The sequence below is a fragment of the Nerophis lumbriciformis genome, linkage group LG35 (genome assembly GCF_033978685.3).
Source record: "Nerophis lumbriciformis linkage group LG35, RoL_Nlum_v2.1, whole genome shotgun sequence".
Lineage (NCBI taxonomy): Eukaryota > Metazoa > Chordata > Actinopteri > Syngnathiformes > Syngnathidae > Nerophis > Nerophis lumbriciformis.
Genome location: NC_084582.2, coordinates 16,757,462 through 16,771,385, shown reverse-complemented (window position 1 = coordinate 16,771,385; position 13,924 = coordinate 16,757,462). Strand labels below are relative to the sequence as shown.

Genomic DNA, 13,924 nt, shown 5'->3' with positions numbered 1-13,924 from the left:
CTTTTGTTCACTTCCTGTTCTCAATTTATTCACAATATACTCCATAAGTAATCACAATAAAATAAGTAAATAAATAATAATTGGTGAAGTAAGTTACATTTCATATGTTGAGATAAGTAAGATTATTTTGTGAGTGAAAGAATGAAAGAATGGATGAGTTAAATAAATTCAGAATGTTTATCATGGTTCTTCTTCTTTGTACTTTGTAAACACTTTAAGTTTGAAGAGTTTCTTGAAGTGGATCATATTAGTACATTGTTTGATTGCTTTGCTTAATCCATTCCATAATTTAATTCCACATACTGATATACTGAAGGTCTTAAGTGTTGTACGTGCATACAAATGTTTTAAATTACATTTCTCTCTAAGATTATATTTCTCCTCTTTTTTTGAGAAGAATTGTTGTATATTCTTGGGTAGCAGGTTATAGTTTGCTTTGTGTATAATTTTAGCTGTTTGCAAATTCACTATGTCGTAGAATTTCAGAATCTTTGATTCAATAAATAAAGGATTTGTGTGTTTGTGGCCAGCTATTAAGTCGTCTGTTTTCATCGCAAAATTCCACAGTATTCTGGACATCTGTGTTGGTGAATCTTTTGCAATTTGTTCAATGAACAATGGAGACAGCAAAGAAGAAAGCTGTAGGTGGGAAGCGGTGTATTGCGGCAGGTGTTGTGCCGGATAACACACCCCCGCCGTAGAATGCACCCCCTGACTGTTGTGCCGGATAACACAGCCGGTGTTTCATTGTTTACATTCCCGGAAGATGACAGTCAAGCTTTACCATTGGCCTGTGGAGAACTGGGACAACAGAGACTCTTACCAGGAGGACTTTGAGTTGGATACGCAGACGCGGTACCGTGAGTACGCATGCAGCTGCGGCTTCCAAACATTTGATCGCTTGCCCGTACGTGCGTGCCGTTATGTGCATGTCACGTACGTAACTTTGGGGACTTTGGGGAAATATATGTGATGTATAAACTTTGGGGAGGTGAACGGTACTTTGGGCTGTGGGATTGAGTGTGTTGTGCAGGTGTTTGAGTTGTATTGGCGGGTTGCATGGACGGGAGGGGGGAGGTGTTTGTTATGCGGGATTAATTTGTGGCATATTAAATATAAGCCTGGTTGTGTTGTGGCTAATAGAGTATATATATGTCTTGTGTTTATTTACTGTTTTAGTCATTCCCAGCTGAATATCAGGTCCCACCCGCCTCTCACAGCATCTTTCCTATCTGAATTGCTCCCACTGCCCTCTAGTCCTTCACTCTCACTTTCCTCATCCACGAATCTTTCATCCATTTCTCGGTCCGAATCGCTCTCGCTGCTGGTGGCCATGATTGTAAACAATGTGCAGATGTGAGGAGCTCCACAACCTGTGACGTCACGCGCATATCGTCTGCTACTTCCGGTACAGGCAAGGCTTTTTTATCAGCGACCAAAAGTTGCAAACTTTATCGTCGATGTTCTCTACTATATCCTTTCAGCAAAAATATGGCAATATCGCGAAATGATCAAGTATGACACATAGAATGGACCTGCTATCCCCGTTTGAATAAGAAAATCGCATTTCAGTAAGCCTTTAAGTTAGCTCAAACAATAACAATGTCAGGCGGAAAGGATGACTTCCATTCGCTACATTGTTCGCCTTCTCGTACTAGTGTTTTTTTTTCTATTTACAATGCAAAAAAAAAGGTAAAGACATGTCCTTTTCTCACATAAGGATTGGAAAAATGACTGCGGAATTCCCCCAAATATTTGCAATTCTCTTTTAATTACAACCAAGCAATGTGTGTATTTTTTTTTCTAATACTGTGCACATTTGTCACATCGCTCACGGGTGCCACTCGTTGCCTGAGACATTTTTTTCATAAATATGTAATATGTCTAGGTGTATAAATAATTACTGCATGTAAATGCATGCTATTTTGAGAAACAAGTGCGGAGTTGCATGATCATTTGCAGAGATATACTGTTTCCTTTTTAGATTTAGTCCATAATCTCTCTGGATATTTGCTACGTTTGGATTATATTTAAAAACTGTAAAATTCATCCGACAAAAAACAGGCTTTGAATCATGTACATATATACTCTACCAGGTTTAAAAAAATGTGTGAACACACAGTCTTTATATTTTGGAGTCAGTGAATTATCTCCAGTATCTGCTGAGTAGAAGATCTTGTTTCACAGCCTGTAGTTTACATAAATAATTAAGTGTGCAAGTCTTTTTGAGGGCGAACACATCTAACACTTCTTTTTCTTCCTTTCTCCCACAGATTGTTGTTGTTCTGGTATGTTCTTGTGTGTTTGGATCACAGCAATGCATCAAGTATAGAACACAACAGTAAGCAAATGGTACCAATAAACTAAACTAAGTAGTGATCTAATTAGGCAGTGGAGGAAAATAATAGTCATCCAGCCTCTTGTGTAGACTGATGAAACTGATGCAAGTAACTTGTTTATCAAAGTATTCAATAGATTATAGACTCTTATCAAAACCACATACACCAAACAAGCCAAGTTTCACCATTATGACACGCACACACACACACATATACCACAGTAATAATGAAAGTAACTATGACATTGATGCTCTCAGATACTTTTTTAAAAGCAGCAGAACTACTGACAACAGAGAAGAACAAAGATGCTGCAGGAATGAACAGATGGGTATAAAAACAGAACTTGGAGGAAAGGATAACTTCTAAGGAAGGGACAAAATGAATGTGGAGGAAAAAGCATTTAAATTAATCAGTGTGAGCAGGTCAAAAAATAAAAACTTTGCAGGGGCAAACAGAGGATACGTTTTTGAAAAAACTGCATTTTGTTTGAAGTTAAATATGCAGTAGGAAAATAAGCTTTAAGTGAAACTGACCTATTCATCATCCAGTTGTTGCCACTTATCTTATTGAATAGTGTCCTAATTGATTTTGCATAGTGTCCAGATGATCGAAGTTTCACTCACAAGTTCTCTATGTAATTTTGCTCCTGAAAATTAATCTTGCAGTCATTTCTTATATTATCAATTCGTTTTTGAGTAATCGGTACATAACTAACTGGAAAGCCCCCTTTTCATTGCCAGACTCCATATGCCGACACCTCTTGGTGTGTCATCATCTACAGAACTGAAGCACATATCCATGCATGACACTGTTGTGTTGATAAAGACATTATTTTGATCATTTAACTGAATATGTTTTGTTGCACTGCTCCGTGATTACTTCAGCACTGATAGAGTTAACAATAAGAGCAAAATATAAATATAAATATGATAATACTGTATATAGACACCATTTCCTTAATTTCAGTGTCTGACTGAGTGTACTTTCTTAAAGTTATTTTAACATTTTTAATACTTTTAATACTTTTAATACTACTGCGTTCAAAGAACTCTAGCTTATTGGTGATTCCCAGAGCCCAAAAAAAGTCTGCGGGCTATAGAGCGTTTTCTATTCGGGCTCCAGTACTAGAGAATGCCCTCCCGGTGACAGTTAGAGATGCTACCTCAGTAGAAGCATTTAAGTCCCGTCTTAAAACTCATTTGTATACTCTAGCCTTTAAATAGCCCCCCTTTTTTAGACCAGTTGATCTGCCGTTTCTTTTTCTTTCTCCTCTGCTCCCCCCTCTCCCTTGTGGAGGGGGAGACACACAGGTCCGGTGGCCATGGATGAAGTGCTGGCTGTCCAGAGTCGGGACCCGGGGTGGACCGCTCGCCTGTGCATCGGTTGGGAACATCTCTGCGCTGCTGACCCGTCTCTGCTCAGGATGGTTTCCTGCTGGCCCCACTATGGACTGGACTCTTACTATTATGTTGGATCCACCAGAGGTGGGACCAAGTCATTGTTTTGCAAGTCACAAGTAAGTCTCAAGTCTTTGCCCTCAAGTCCGAGTCAAGTCCCGAGTCAAGACAGGCAAGCCCCGAGTCAAGTCCAAAGTCAAGACTGGAAAGTCTCAAGTCAAGTCCTAAGTCCTGCATTTTGAGTTTCGAGTCCTTTCAAGTCCTTTTAACCACAGACTAATATATTGACACAGATTGTGTATGCTTTTCAAACGCTGTATTTATTTATTAAAACAAGTGCATTTTAAATTGCAGGAAAGAAAATTGTGCTGACATTGCACTTTATAATAGCACTATTAACCAGTCATTTTAAACATTAACTCATTCATTTACAGAACAAACACATTGAAAAATAAAGTGCAAATGTACTTATTTGTACAAAAGTGTTAACATTGAAAAAACATGACATATACGTGAACATAACAAAAAAGTTGTACTTTTTATATGTCAGGGCCCTATGCTGCATTGCATCTGCAAAAGACCAAATTAGCCAAGATTCTGTCAGTCATTTGTGCACGATGGGGGCGTAGTATGATGCCACCATGGCTGAAAACTCGCTCCACTGGAGCACTGGAGGCAGGCACTGCCAAGACTCTCATGGCCACTCGGAACAGTGAAGGAAGAGTCTTCATGTTCAATGCCCAGAACAAAAGGGGGGAGAGAGTTGTTTTGGGTTGGTGCACTACTTGTAAGTGTATCTTGTGTTTTTTATGTTGATTTAATTAAAAAAAGAAGGAAAAAAAAATTATTTATTGTGCGGCCCGATACCAATCGATCCACGGACCAGTACCGGGCCGCGGCCCGGTGGTTGGGGACCCCTGAGGTAAACAACCAACAGTATGTCAGAAAGCTAGCTAAAACGGTACACATATTCATAATATAGTATACATTTTAACTGACCTTTATTTTACTATTTTTGTCTTTTTTTAGGTGGCTAAAATACGCGGTGCTGCTGACCGCCGTCTAACGTTACGTGTGATATATTGACTAACGTAACCCTGCTTAAAAAAAAATCACTGAACAAAAAGTATGAATAAGGTAGTGAACTGCAACAGATTCCCGTGTTTGCAATAACGTTATAACGTTAGCAGTGAGTTTACAGCCTCACTGATTTAACTACACAGCAAATAAAAGTCACGTTACTTAGCCAATAAACGTTATCTTACATTCAAAACTTACCGTTCTTTGTGCAACTTCAAATGCCGGACGAAGTTGGAAGTTGTTGCCTCTCCATCAGTAATTTTCGAACCGCATGTGTTGCATACTGCAAACCGTTTTGTGTTGACCACCTCGTAATTTTTATACCCAAACAAAATTATTTTAGGTATCATTTTTTGTTCACTGGCGTGTGGTTTGGACATGTCTTCTTCGTTGGTTGTCCTGCAATTTGATTGGATGAATGCTGTGTGATGAAAACAAAGTAGATCTAATTTGATTGGCTGTTGTACTGAGACCACACCAGCTGACACACGCAACGCTGATAGACAAGTACACAATGAAAAATACGGAGCGCTCCCGAATAACTTTTTCATCTTTGGGTTTTGGGGAAAGTAGCAAGTCATGTCAAGTCATGTCAATTCAAAAGGCTCAAGTCCAAGTGAAGTCACAAGTCATTGATGTTAAAGTCTAAGTCGAGTTGCAAGTCTTTTTACATTTTGTCAAGTCGAGTCTAAAGTCATCAAATTCATGACTCGAGTCTGACTCGAGTCCAAGTCATGTGACTCGAGTCCACACCTCTGGGATCCACTGTGGACTGGACTCTCGCAATATTATGTCAGACCCACTCGACATCCATTGCATTCGGTCTCCCCTAGAGGGGGGGGTTACCCACATATGCGTTTCTCTCCAAGGTTTCTCATAGTCATTCACATCGACGTCCCACTGGGGTAAGTTTTTCCTTGCCCTTATGTGGGCTCTGTACCGAGGATGCCGTTGTGGCTTGTGCAGCCCTTTGAGACACTTGTGATTTAGGGCTATATAAATAAACATTGATTGATTTAAACTTGCTTATTCTTTTCTTTTTTTTTTTTTTTTTTAAAGTGCATGACCCTGTGTGTTCCCACCCTTGTAAAGCTGCTGGAAATGAGAATTTCTCAGAATTTCTTCAGATAAATAATTGATGTTCTTTCAGCATGTTTTCAACCACAATTCAACCTAACCCAAGGTACAATCACTGCAATAAAACATCAGTGGAAAAGGAAGCAAAATAAAATACGAGTTTTTGAGCGATGGGGTGTCTGCGGCGGAGCTTGGGTTTGCGATTAGAACACTATTAAAGTCCATAATGTAGCCACTGGTGTGCCTGCTGTGTGCCAAAAGTCTCAGTGAAACCATCGCCATGGAGGCGAAAAAGATCCCTAAAGCAAGTCACTGGTGTGTCTGCGCGGAGAAGGAACCGCAAAGTCTGCGGCAAAATGAGGCAAAAACCTGTACAATACGTAATGTACAGAATATTTTTCCGCAGTTAAGGACTCAAATCTTTCTCACCTCGAGGGTATTTTGCTAATTTCTTCGAATACTATGCGAAAATAACATGATTCGGAATGAAGACGCTACCAAAACACATACTATGCAATATAAAATTGCCTCCAGAGTTCTGGAGGCAATGATGCAGACTTGCCTACATTCAGGAGCTAATTGTGGGCATTCCAAAATGTGCTGAGACTAGAGCCTAAAATCACAACTATGTCTAATTTGGGGGAAGTATACCTGTAAACATAATTTTTAGGTCCAGAACGATAAAAAAAAAAAAAGGCCAATTTGGCCCTTAAAGGGGAACTGGACTTTTTGGGTAATTTTGCCTATATATTATAATCATTATATGATGATGGGTGGATTTTTTTTTTAATGCATTCTAAATATTAAATAAACGTAAATAAAATTTGCTTACAGCGGAGCCAATGGGAGCTCCACTGTTCCGCCCATAAAATCCAATAAAGAACAATTCAAAAAGCGCCACAATACGCAATTTACATTGCGTGACTTGAATATTAAAGGCCTACTGAAACCCACTACTACCGACCACGCAGTCTGATAGTTTATATATCAATGATGAAATCTTAACATTGCAACACATGCCAATACGGCCGGGTTAGCTTACTAAAGTGCAATTTTAAATTTCGCGCAAAATATCCTGCTGAAAACGTCTCGGTATGATGACGCCGGCGCGTGACGTCACGGATTGTAGAGGACATCTTGGGACAGCATGGTGGCCAGCTATTAAGTCGTCTGTTTTCATCGCAAAATTCCACAGTATTCTGGACATCTGTGTTGGTGAATCTTTTGCAATTTGTTCAATGAACAATGGAGACAGCAAAGAAGAAAGCTGTAGGTGGGAAGCGGTGTATTGCGGCAGGTGTTGTGCCGGATAACGCTACCCCGCCGTAGAATGCACCCCCTGTGCCGGATAACACAGCCGGTGTTTCATTGTTTACATTCCCGGAAGATGACAGTCAAGCTTTACCATTGGCCTGTGGAGAACTGGGACAACAGAGACTCTTACCAGGAGGACTTTGAGTTGGATACGCAGACGCGGTACCGTGAGTACGCATGCAGCTGCGCCTTCCAAACATTTGATCGCTTGCCCGTACGTGCGTGCAGTTATGTGCATGTCACGTACGTAACTTTGGGGACTTTGGAGAAATATATGTGCTGTATGAACTTTGGGGAGGTGAACGGTACTTTGGGCTGTGGGATTGAGTGTGCTGTGCAAGTGTTTGAGTTGTATTGGCGGGTTATATGGACGGGAGGGGGGAGGTGTTTGTTATATGGGATTCATTTGTGGCATATTAAATATAAGCCTGGTTGTGTTATGGCTAATAGAGTATATTTATGTCTTGTGTTTATTTACTGTTTTAGTCATTCCCAGCTGAATATCAGGTCCCACCCGCCTCTCACAGCATCTTCCCTATCTGATTCGCTCCCACTGCCCTCTCGTCCTTCACTCTCACTTTCCTCATCCACAAATCTTTCATCCTCGCTCAAATTAATGGGGAAATTGTCGCTTTCTCGGTCCGAATCGCTCTCGCTGCTGGTGGCCATGATTGTAAACAATGTGCGGATGTGAGGAGCTGCACAACCTGTGACGTCATGCGCATATCGTCTGCTACTTCCGGTACAGGCAAGGCTTTTTTTATCAGCGACCAAAAGTTGCGAACTTTATCGTCGATGTTCTCTACTAAATCCTTTCAGCAAAATTATGGCAATATCGCGAAATGATCAAGTATGACACACAGAATGGACCTGCTATCCCCGTTTAAATAAGAAAATCGCATTTCAGTAGGCCTTTAACCAAGTATTAGTGATATTGTTATTATGAAGGCTAACACAAACGAACTACGTAGAGCAGCACTGTGATCACTTCCGGCTGTGCCTATGTTTACATCATCGACTGATCAGCTGCTTCTTACCTGCACAGAAGAAGTGTGAGTAGGTATTCCCGACAAGTCGGAACACGTTGATAGCCACATAGGACCTGGAACTGGCGAGAACGACACGAAAAGCGCTTCCCCACCCCGTTTTTTTGCGAGGATTATGAGACATTCTTCATCGAAATGGAAATATATAAACATCCCAGCAGTCGGCATCCTAATGACAACGGACCTTATACAGTAAGTGATGTTTTATTATGTTTGTTGGCTCTCATGAAGTCTGCAGTGAGCAGAAATCAGTGATGAGGGAAAAAAAAAAATGCTTAAAATGATCAAAAAATGTGAATATTAAATGTTATTATAAATGTGCTCGTTACTACATTACATATATACTGACATAATGTATATAAAACCTCAATGGAGGTGTTTGGACATTTTTTTTAGGGGCTCTATAGGCAGAATTGAACAGCTCCCATAGGCTCCATAGTAAGCTGACTTTTGATCGCATTTATTTAATATTTGGAATGTATTAAAAAAAATCCATCCATCGACATGTGTTTCAAAATAGTTGTGAACTATAGGCAACATTTAAAAAAAAAAAAGTGCAGTTCCCCTTTAAGAGCATACTAAAGTAGATGTTGAATTATTGTGTTTCTACTATCTATTATTGGTTTAAAAAATGTTTTATTTGGAACGATTCTTAATCAATTAAAAAAAAAAAAAGCTTTATAAAAAAATAAAAAAGTACAGATAAATGTATATATATATATATATGGTAACACTTTAGTATGTGGAACATATTCACCATTAATTAGTTGCTTATTAAAGTAACAAAGACTTAATTTAGAGTTATTTGGACACTAGGGGAACATATAAGGGTTAGGGTTAGGGTTAATAATGAGCAATAATTCTGAGGTTGTTGAGGGAAGACTCTTAGTTAATGGGTTACTGGTTTTATAATAAGGCCATGCAGAATAAGGCATTAATAAGTACTTAATAATGACTAATTAAGAGTCAATATGTTACTAATTTGCATGTTAATAAGTAACTAATTAATGGTGAATATGTGTTCCCCATGCTAAAGTGTTACCATATATATATATATATATATATATATATATGTATATATATTATCTGTCCTGTCCAGCCACTCAGGCAAATCATATTGTTGACTTAGATGCCCATATCTGCCGAACAGATTTACTTTAGAAAAGAGAAGTGTGGAATATTGCTCTTGTTGTTTTATTTGTATTTGACTTCATCAAATGTTTGGGTAACATTTTATTAAACAAAACCCGTTTTTTAAGTAATATAGAAATGTTACCCCCAAGAATCGAATCGAATCATGAGGTGCCCAAAGATTCACAGCCCTACTATCTACCTGCAAGCCAAGTGGTTTCCAGCGCACGTTCCTGAGCAGAGCCGGTGTGGAACTCAGGGTGTTCTGTGGCCTTTTCTTCAGCGTGAGGATGACTCCACATGGGTCTTCTCTCAAAGCGTTGACCAAGTTTTTCAACTGCCAGCCCACCTACGGAGCACACAACACAGACTTGATGAAAAATATATCTCGAATGATTTGTTTAAGTTTTTTTTTTTTTGTAAAAACAAAATAAAAGTGTAGGCGGGCTGGGATCAAGGTAATATAGTCCAGTGGTGAACTTTACTGGTTTTAATGACAAGCAGTGACCCAAATTACAGACATGTTTTTAACTGAATTTACTCAAATAAAGACAAAAACTTGCTCGCACAAGAAAGATTATTTAACATTTCAGGGACAATTAGTTTTTATCCACAAACTCTAAATTATTTTAACGAAAAGTGTCTGCTTCAGCTAACTAATTCATTTTAGAGACTTTAATTTGAAGCGCTCTAAAACTGAACGTGTCACCTATATATGATCAAAGTAATTTATGTGTGACATTCAACACCAATGAAATGCATATAAACAAAGGTGCTGGCTCAATACAAAATTACATTGAAAATCTATTTTACGTGCAAGAGATTAGCATCAGCAATTTTACAGAGCGATTTCAAACAACTGCACATAAGACAATTAACAGCAAATAAACAATAAGCAAAATCCTTACAGGCAAACACTTTCTAGGGCCCAACAAAAGACAGGACTGGCACATTCAACATCTTAATGACACTGACAAACCTTTTTAGTCTTCTATGAAAGCACAATATTATATGTGTATATTCCCCCCCCCCCCTGCCCCCCTCCACACCCCGGATTGTAAATAATGTAAATAATTCAATGTGATTATCTTGTGTGATGACTGTATTATGATGATAGTATATATCTGATAGTATATATCTATATCATGAATCAATTTAAGTGGACCCCGACTTAAACAAGTTGAAAAACTTATTGGGGTGTTACCATTTAGTGGTCAATTGTACGGAATATGTACTTCACTGTGCAACCTACTAATAAAAGTTTTAATAAATCAATCAATGTGTAGTTTCTTGCCCAGGCAAAGTCCCACGACTCATTAAAAGATATGTCCGCAACCCACTTTTGCGTCGCAACCCACATGTTGATTATAGTCGAAATTCATGTTTTCTGTAAACTGAGAGAACATGAGTGGCACACTATTCATCATGTAGAAAATGTAATTAAAATAAGATATTCTCATTAAAAAGAAAAGTAATCTTATTTAAATATTTTCCAAAATTCCTGAGAGTAATGTTTTCTAGAAAATAGTGAATTTGTTTCTACCATAGTAAGATTTACAATTGAAATTCATCAAGTGTCATAGCTCTGATTGATTAAAAGTGTGTAGCAAGACTTGTGTCCACAGGGTACAATTAAAATATGATTCAATATAGAATGTCCAGTTTCCCTTTTGTATTTAAAAGCATCATATCATATTTAGGCAAATAATGGCTTAGTCAAATAGGATGCTTGTTGGCAGTGATGGGCAGTAACAAGCTACAAGTAGCTAAGCTACGTAGCTTAACTACATTTTCCAGTAGCTTAGCTACTTTTTTAAAGAGCAGCTTTTTCTGGAGCTTAGCTACTTTTAGACTCATGTAACTAGGTAGCTTACATCAAAGCTACAAGCTACAAAGAGAAAAAATGGACTGTGAATCCAGGCCAAAAAAAAATATGGAGAAAATTCAATGACCTGGATGAATGAGAACATCCATACATACGGAGAAAATACATGATGATTGGTTGGCGGCTGAGGTTAGGGCGAAACATTACAGACTGGCCGATCAGAGGCAAGATAAGGCGGATCATCGAAACTAGTAAGCAAAATCATAACATTACGACGAGGGAGTCAGAGACAGAGGGACGCTTCAAGCGGACGACTCAAAAAAAACATACTCGATTAGATTTTTCCTTTAGTGATGAAGATGACGTCCAAGACACCCACAATAATGTGTGTCCTTAGCCATATTTAGACAAATGTATGCACTTAGAGAAAACAATGCCAAGACCTTAGTTTTTAGTTGTTTCCTCTGTAAACCAAAATCATAACTCCTCTTTTCATCGAAGACGTCCAGCACAAATTTAGGAACACACATTAATATGAGTTGAGTTTATGAAAGGTTTTACTGCACATATCCATTACCAACTGTTCCCAAACAACACACAAGTCATTGATTTTTTTTTTGGTCAAGATATAGATAGATGGTGTTTATTTACTGTAGGTAGAGAAAATGAGGAACATTATTGGAGTGGGCCAAAGAAAAGGCAAACTAAATAAAAACATACAGTGGAGTGCGGGGACCCCTAGAGGTAATTTTAGGGTGTCCCTAGCTAAATGACATAGTAAATAATAATGGGTCCATTACATTTACACTGATGTGGGCCCGTTTAATATAGCTTTGATGTAGCAAGCTACTTTTGCCGTGTAACTTGTAGCTTAGCTTTCTACATTTTCCAAGTAGCTAGCCTAACACTGCTTGATGGCAGAGTCCGATTAGAGTCAGTATTTTTTTTTTGTGTCTCTGAACATTCTGTCCAGAGTGCACAACACTTGATTACACTTGTCTCAGCTACTGGACGTGTCCATAGAGGTCACCAAATATACACAAAGAGGTTTTTTGACCTTATTTCACAAACTATGATGACCAGCCTGTGGCAGCCTGACCATATTATCTAATATCTTTGGCTGGGAACAGCAGACTGATTTTATAAAGCATTTTTTCCCACTTTACATACTGTCTATTTGTGTTGGCCCTGCGATAAGGTGGCAACTTGTCCAGGGTGTACCCTAGATTCCGTGCATATGCTGCTGGGATAGGCTCCAACTCTTACCACCACACACTTCCCCCCACGTTTCAAGAGGGACAAGCGGTAGAAAATGGTAGGATGGATACTGTCGGTTAAAACAAAAACAATGGCATGCAAGCATATACGACGCTTCACTAGGATTGGAATTGTGTGCATTGTGTGCATTGGTTTAATTTACATAAATAATCAAAATATGATAATATAATGCACATATTTTTGGACTGTGTAGGAGGAAGTATTTTGCTTTTAGGTGCACATTAAGCATTTATGAATACACAATTCTTAAGTAAATGATAAATCATATGCTGTTATGGTACAGTATTGAAAATATTATAGATCACCAGTGGCAGAGAAAAATAAAGAGGAATCAAGCATGAAAAACATTGTTAAACAATATTCATATTGTTCTTATGGGTTTGCACACTGTATGTTATCCTTTCATCTTTACTTCGGCCACACTGAAGGCCTAACGGTTATCACGGCGACCTCACATATAGATGACGTCCTTGTGCAACTTGTAACAAACAGGTCGCATGGTAATGCGGAGGTCTTTTCTCCCAGGATGCAGACGGACAGCGTGCAGGTAGGAAATGAATTATTGGTATAAATCATACGAGGAAAAACAAAGGCGTGCCAATCGCACGGGAGGCAAAGCTAAGGGGGATAGCGCGGGAGCTAGCATACAAAGAAGAATCAAAACTAACCGTCATTAACTGTTGCGTGATGCAAACTAGGAAGCCAGATTGAATGTGGAAAGGAACGGGAATAAATAGCTCTCTGATTAGTGCCTGGCAGCAGGTGAGCATCCCAGACACTAATCAGAGGCAGCTGCAACCAATCAGCACCAATGGTAACTGAAACACAAACCCAGGGGTGCAGAAAACAGAACTGAGGTAGTCAAAACTAAGATGAAAACATGATCCGGCCAACGGATCATAACACAACTTGTATAATTGGCCATGACGCGCATACTTGCCAAGAAGAAGAAATGCTAAGTCAAGTATTTCATATATATATATATATATATATACACATATATACACATATATACAGTATATATATATATATATATATTGAATTGTCCATCCTTGTTCTATTCTCTGTCACTATTTTTCGAACCATGCTGAACACCCTCTCTGATGATGCATTGCTGTGTGGTACGCACAAAAGTGCTTTCATCAAATGCACTAGATGGCAGTATTGTCCTGTTTAAGAGTGTCACAACATTGCTGTTTACGGCAGACGAACTGCTTTACGGTAGACGAAAACATGACTGCTGTTGTTGTGTGTTGTTGCCGCGCTGGGAGGATGTTAATGAAACTGCCTAACAATAAACCCACATAAGAAACCAAGAACTCGCCCTCCATCATTCTACAGTTATAACGTGATTGAGCAGGTACGCTGTTTATATTGTGGGAAAGCGGACTCAGGTCCGCATGGACCTGAGTCCGCCTGAATTTCTGGAGATTTTTG

General features: G+C 38.9%; 1 protein-coding gene across 6 annotated transcripts in view; it reads right to left on the bottom strand.

The window, feature by feature from the left end:
* Positions 1–13,924, bottom strand: part of LOC133575284 (connector enhancer of kinase suppressor of ras 2) — a 175,367-nt gene that overhangs the window by 54,497 nt on the left and 106,946 nt on the right. For all 6 annotated transcript variants that reach the window (XM_061927915.2, XM_061927912.2, XM_061927914.2 and 3 more), the window contains exon 9: positions 9,587–9,733. In XM_061927915.2, coding sequence (XP_061783899.2) covers positions 9,587–9,733 — 147 coding nt within the window. The remainder of the gene's footprint in view (positions 1–9,586; positions 9,734–13,924) is intronic.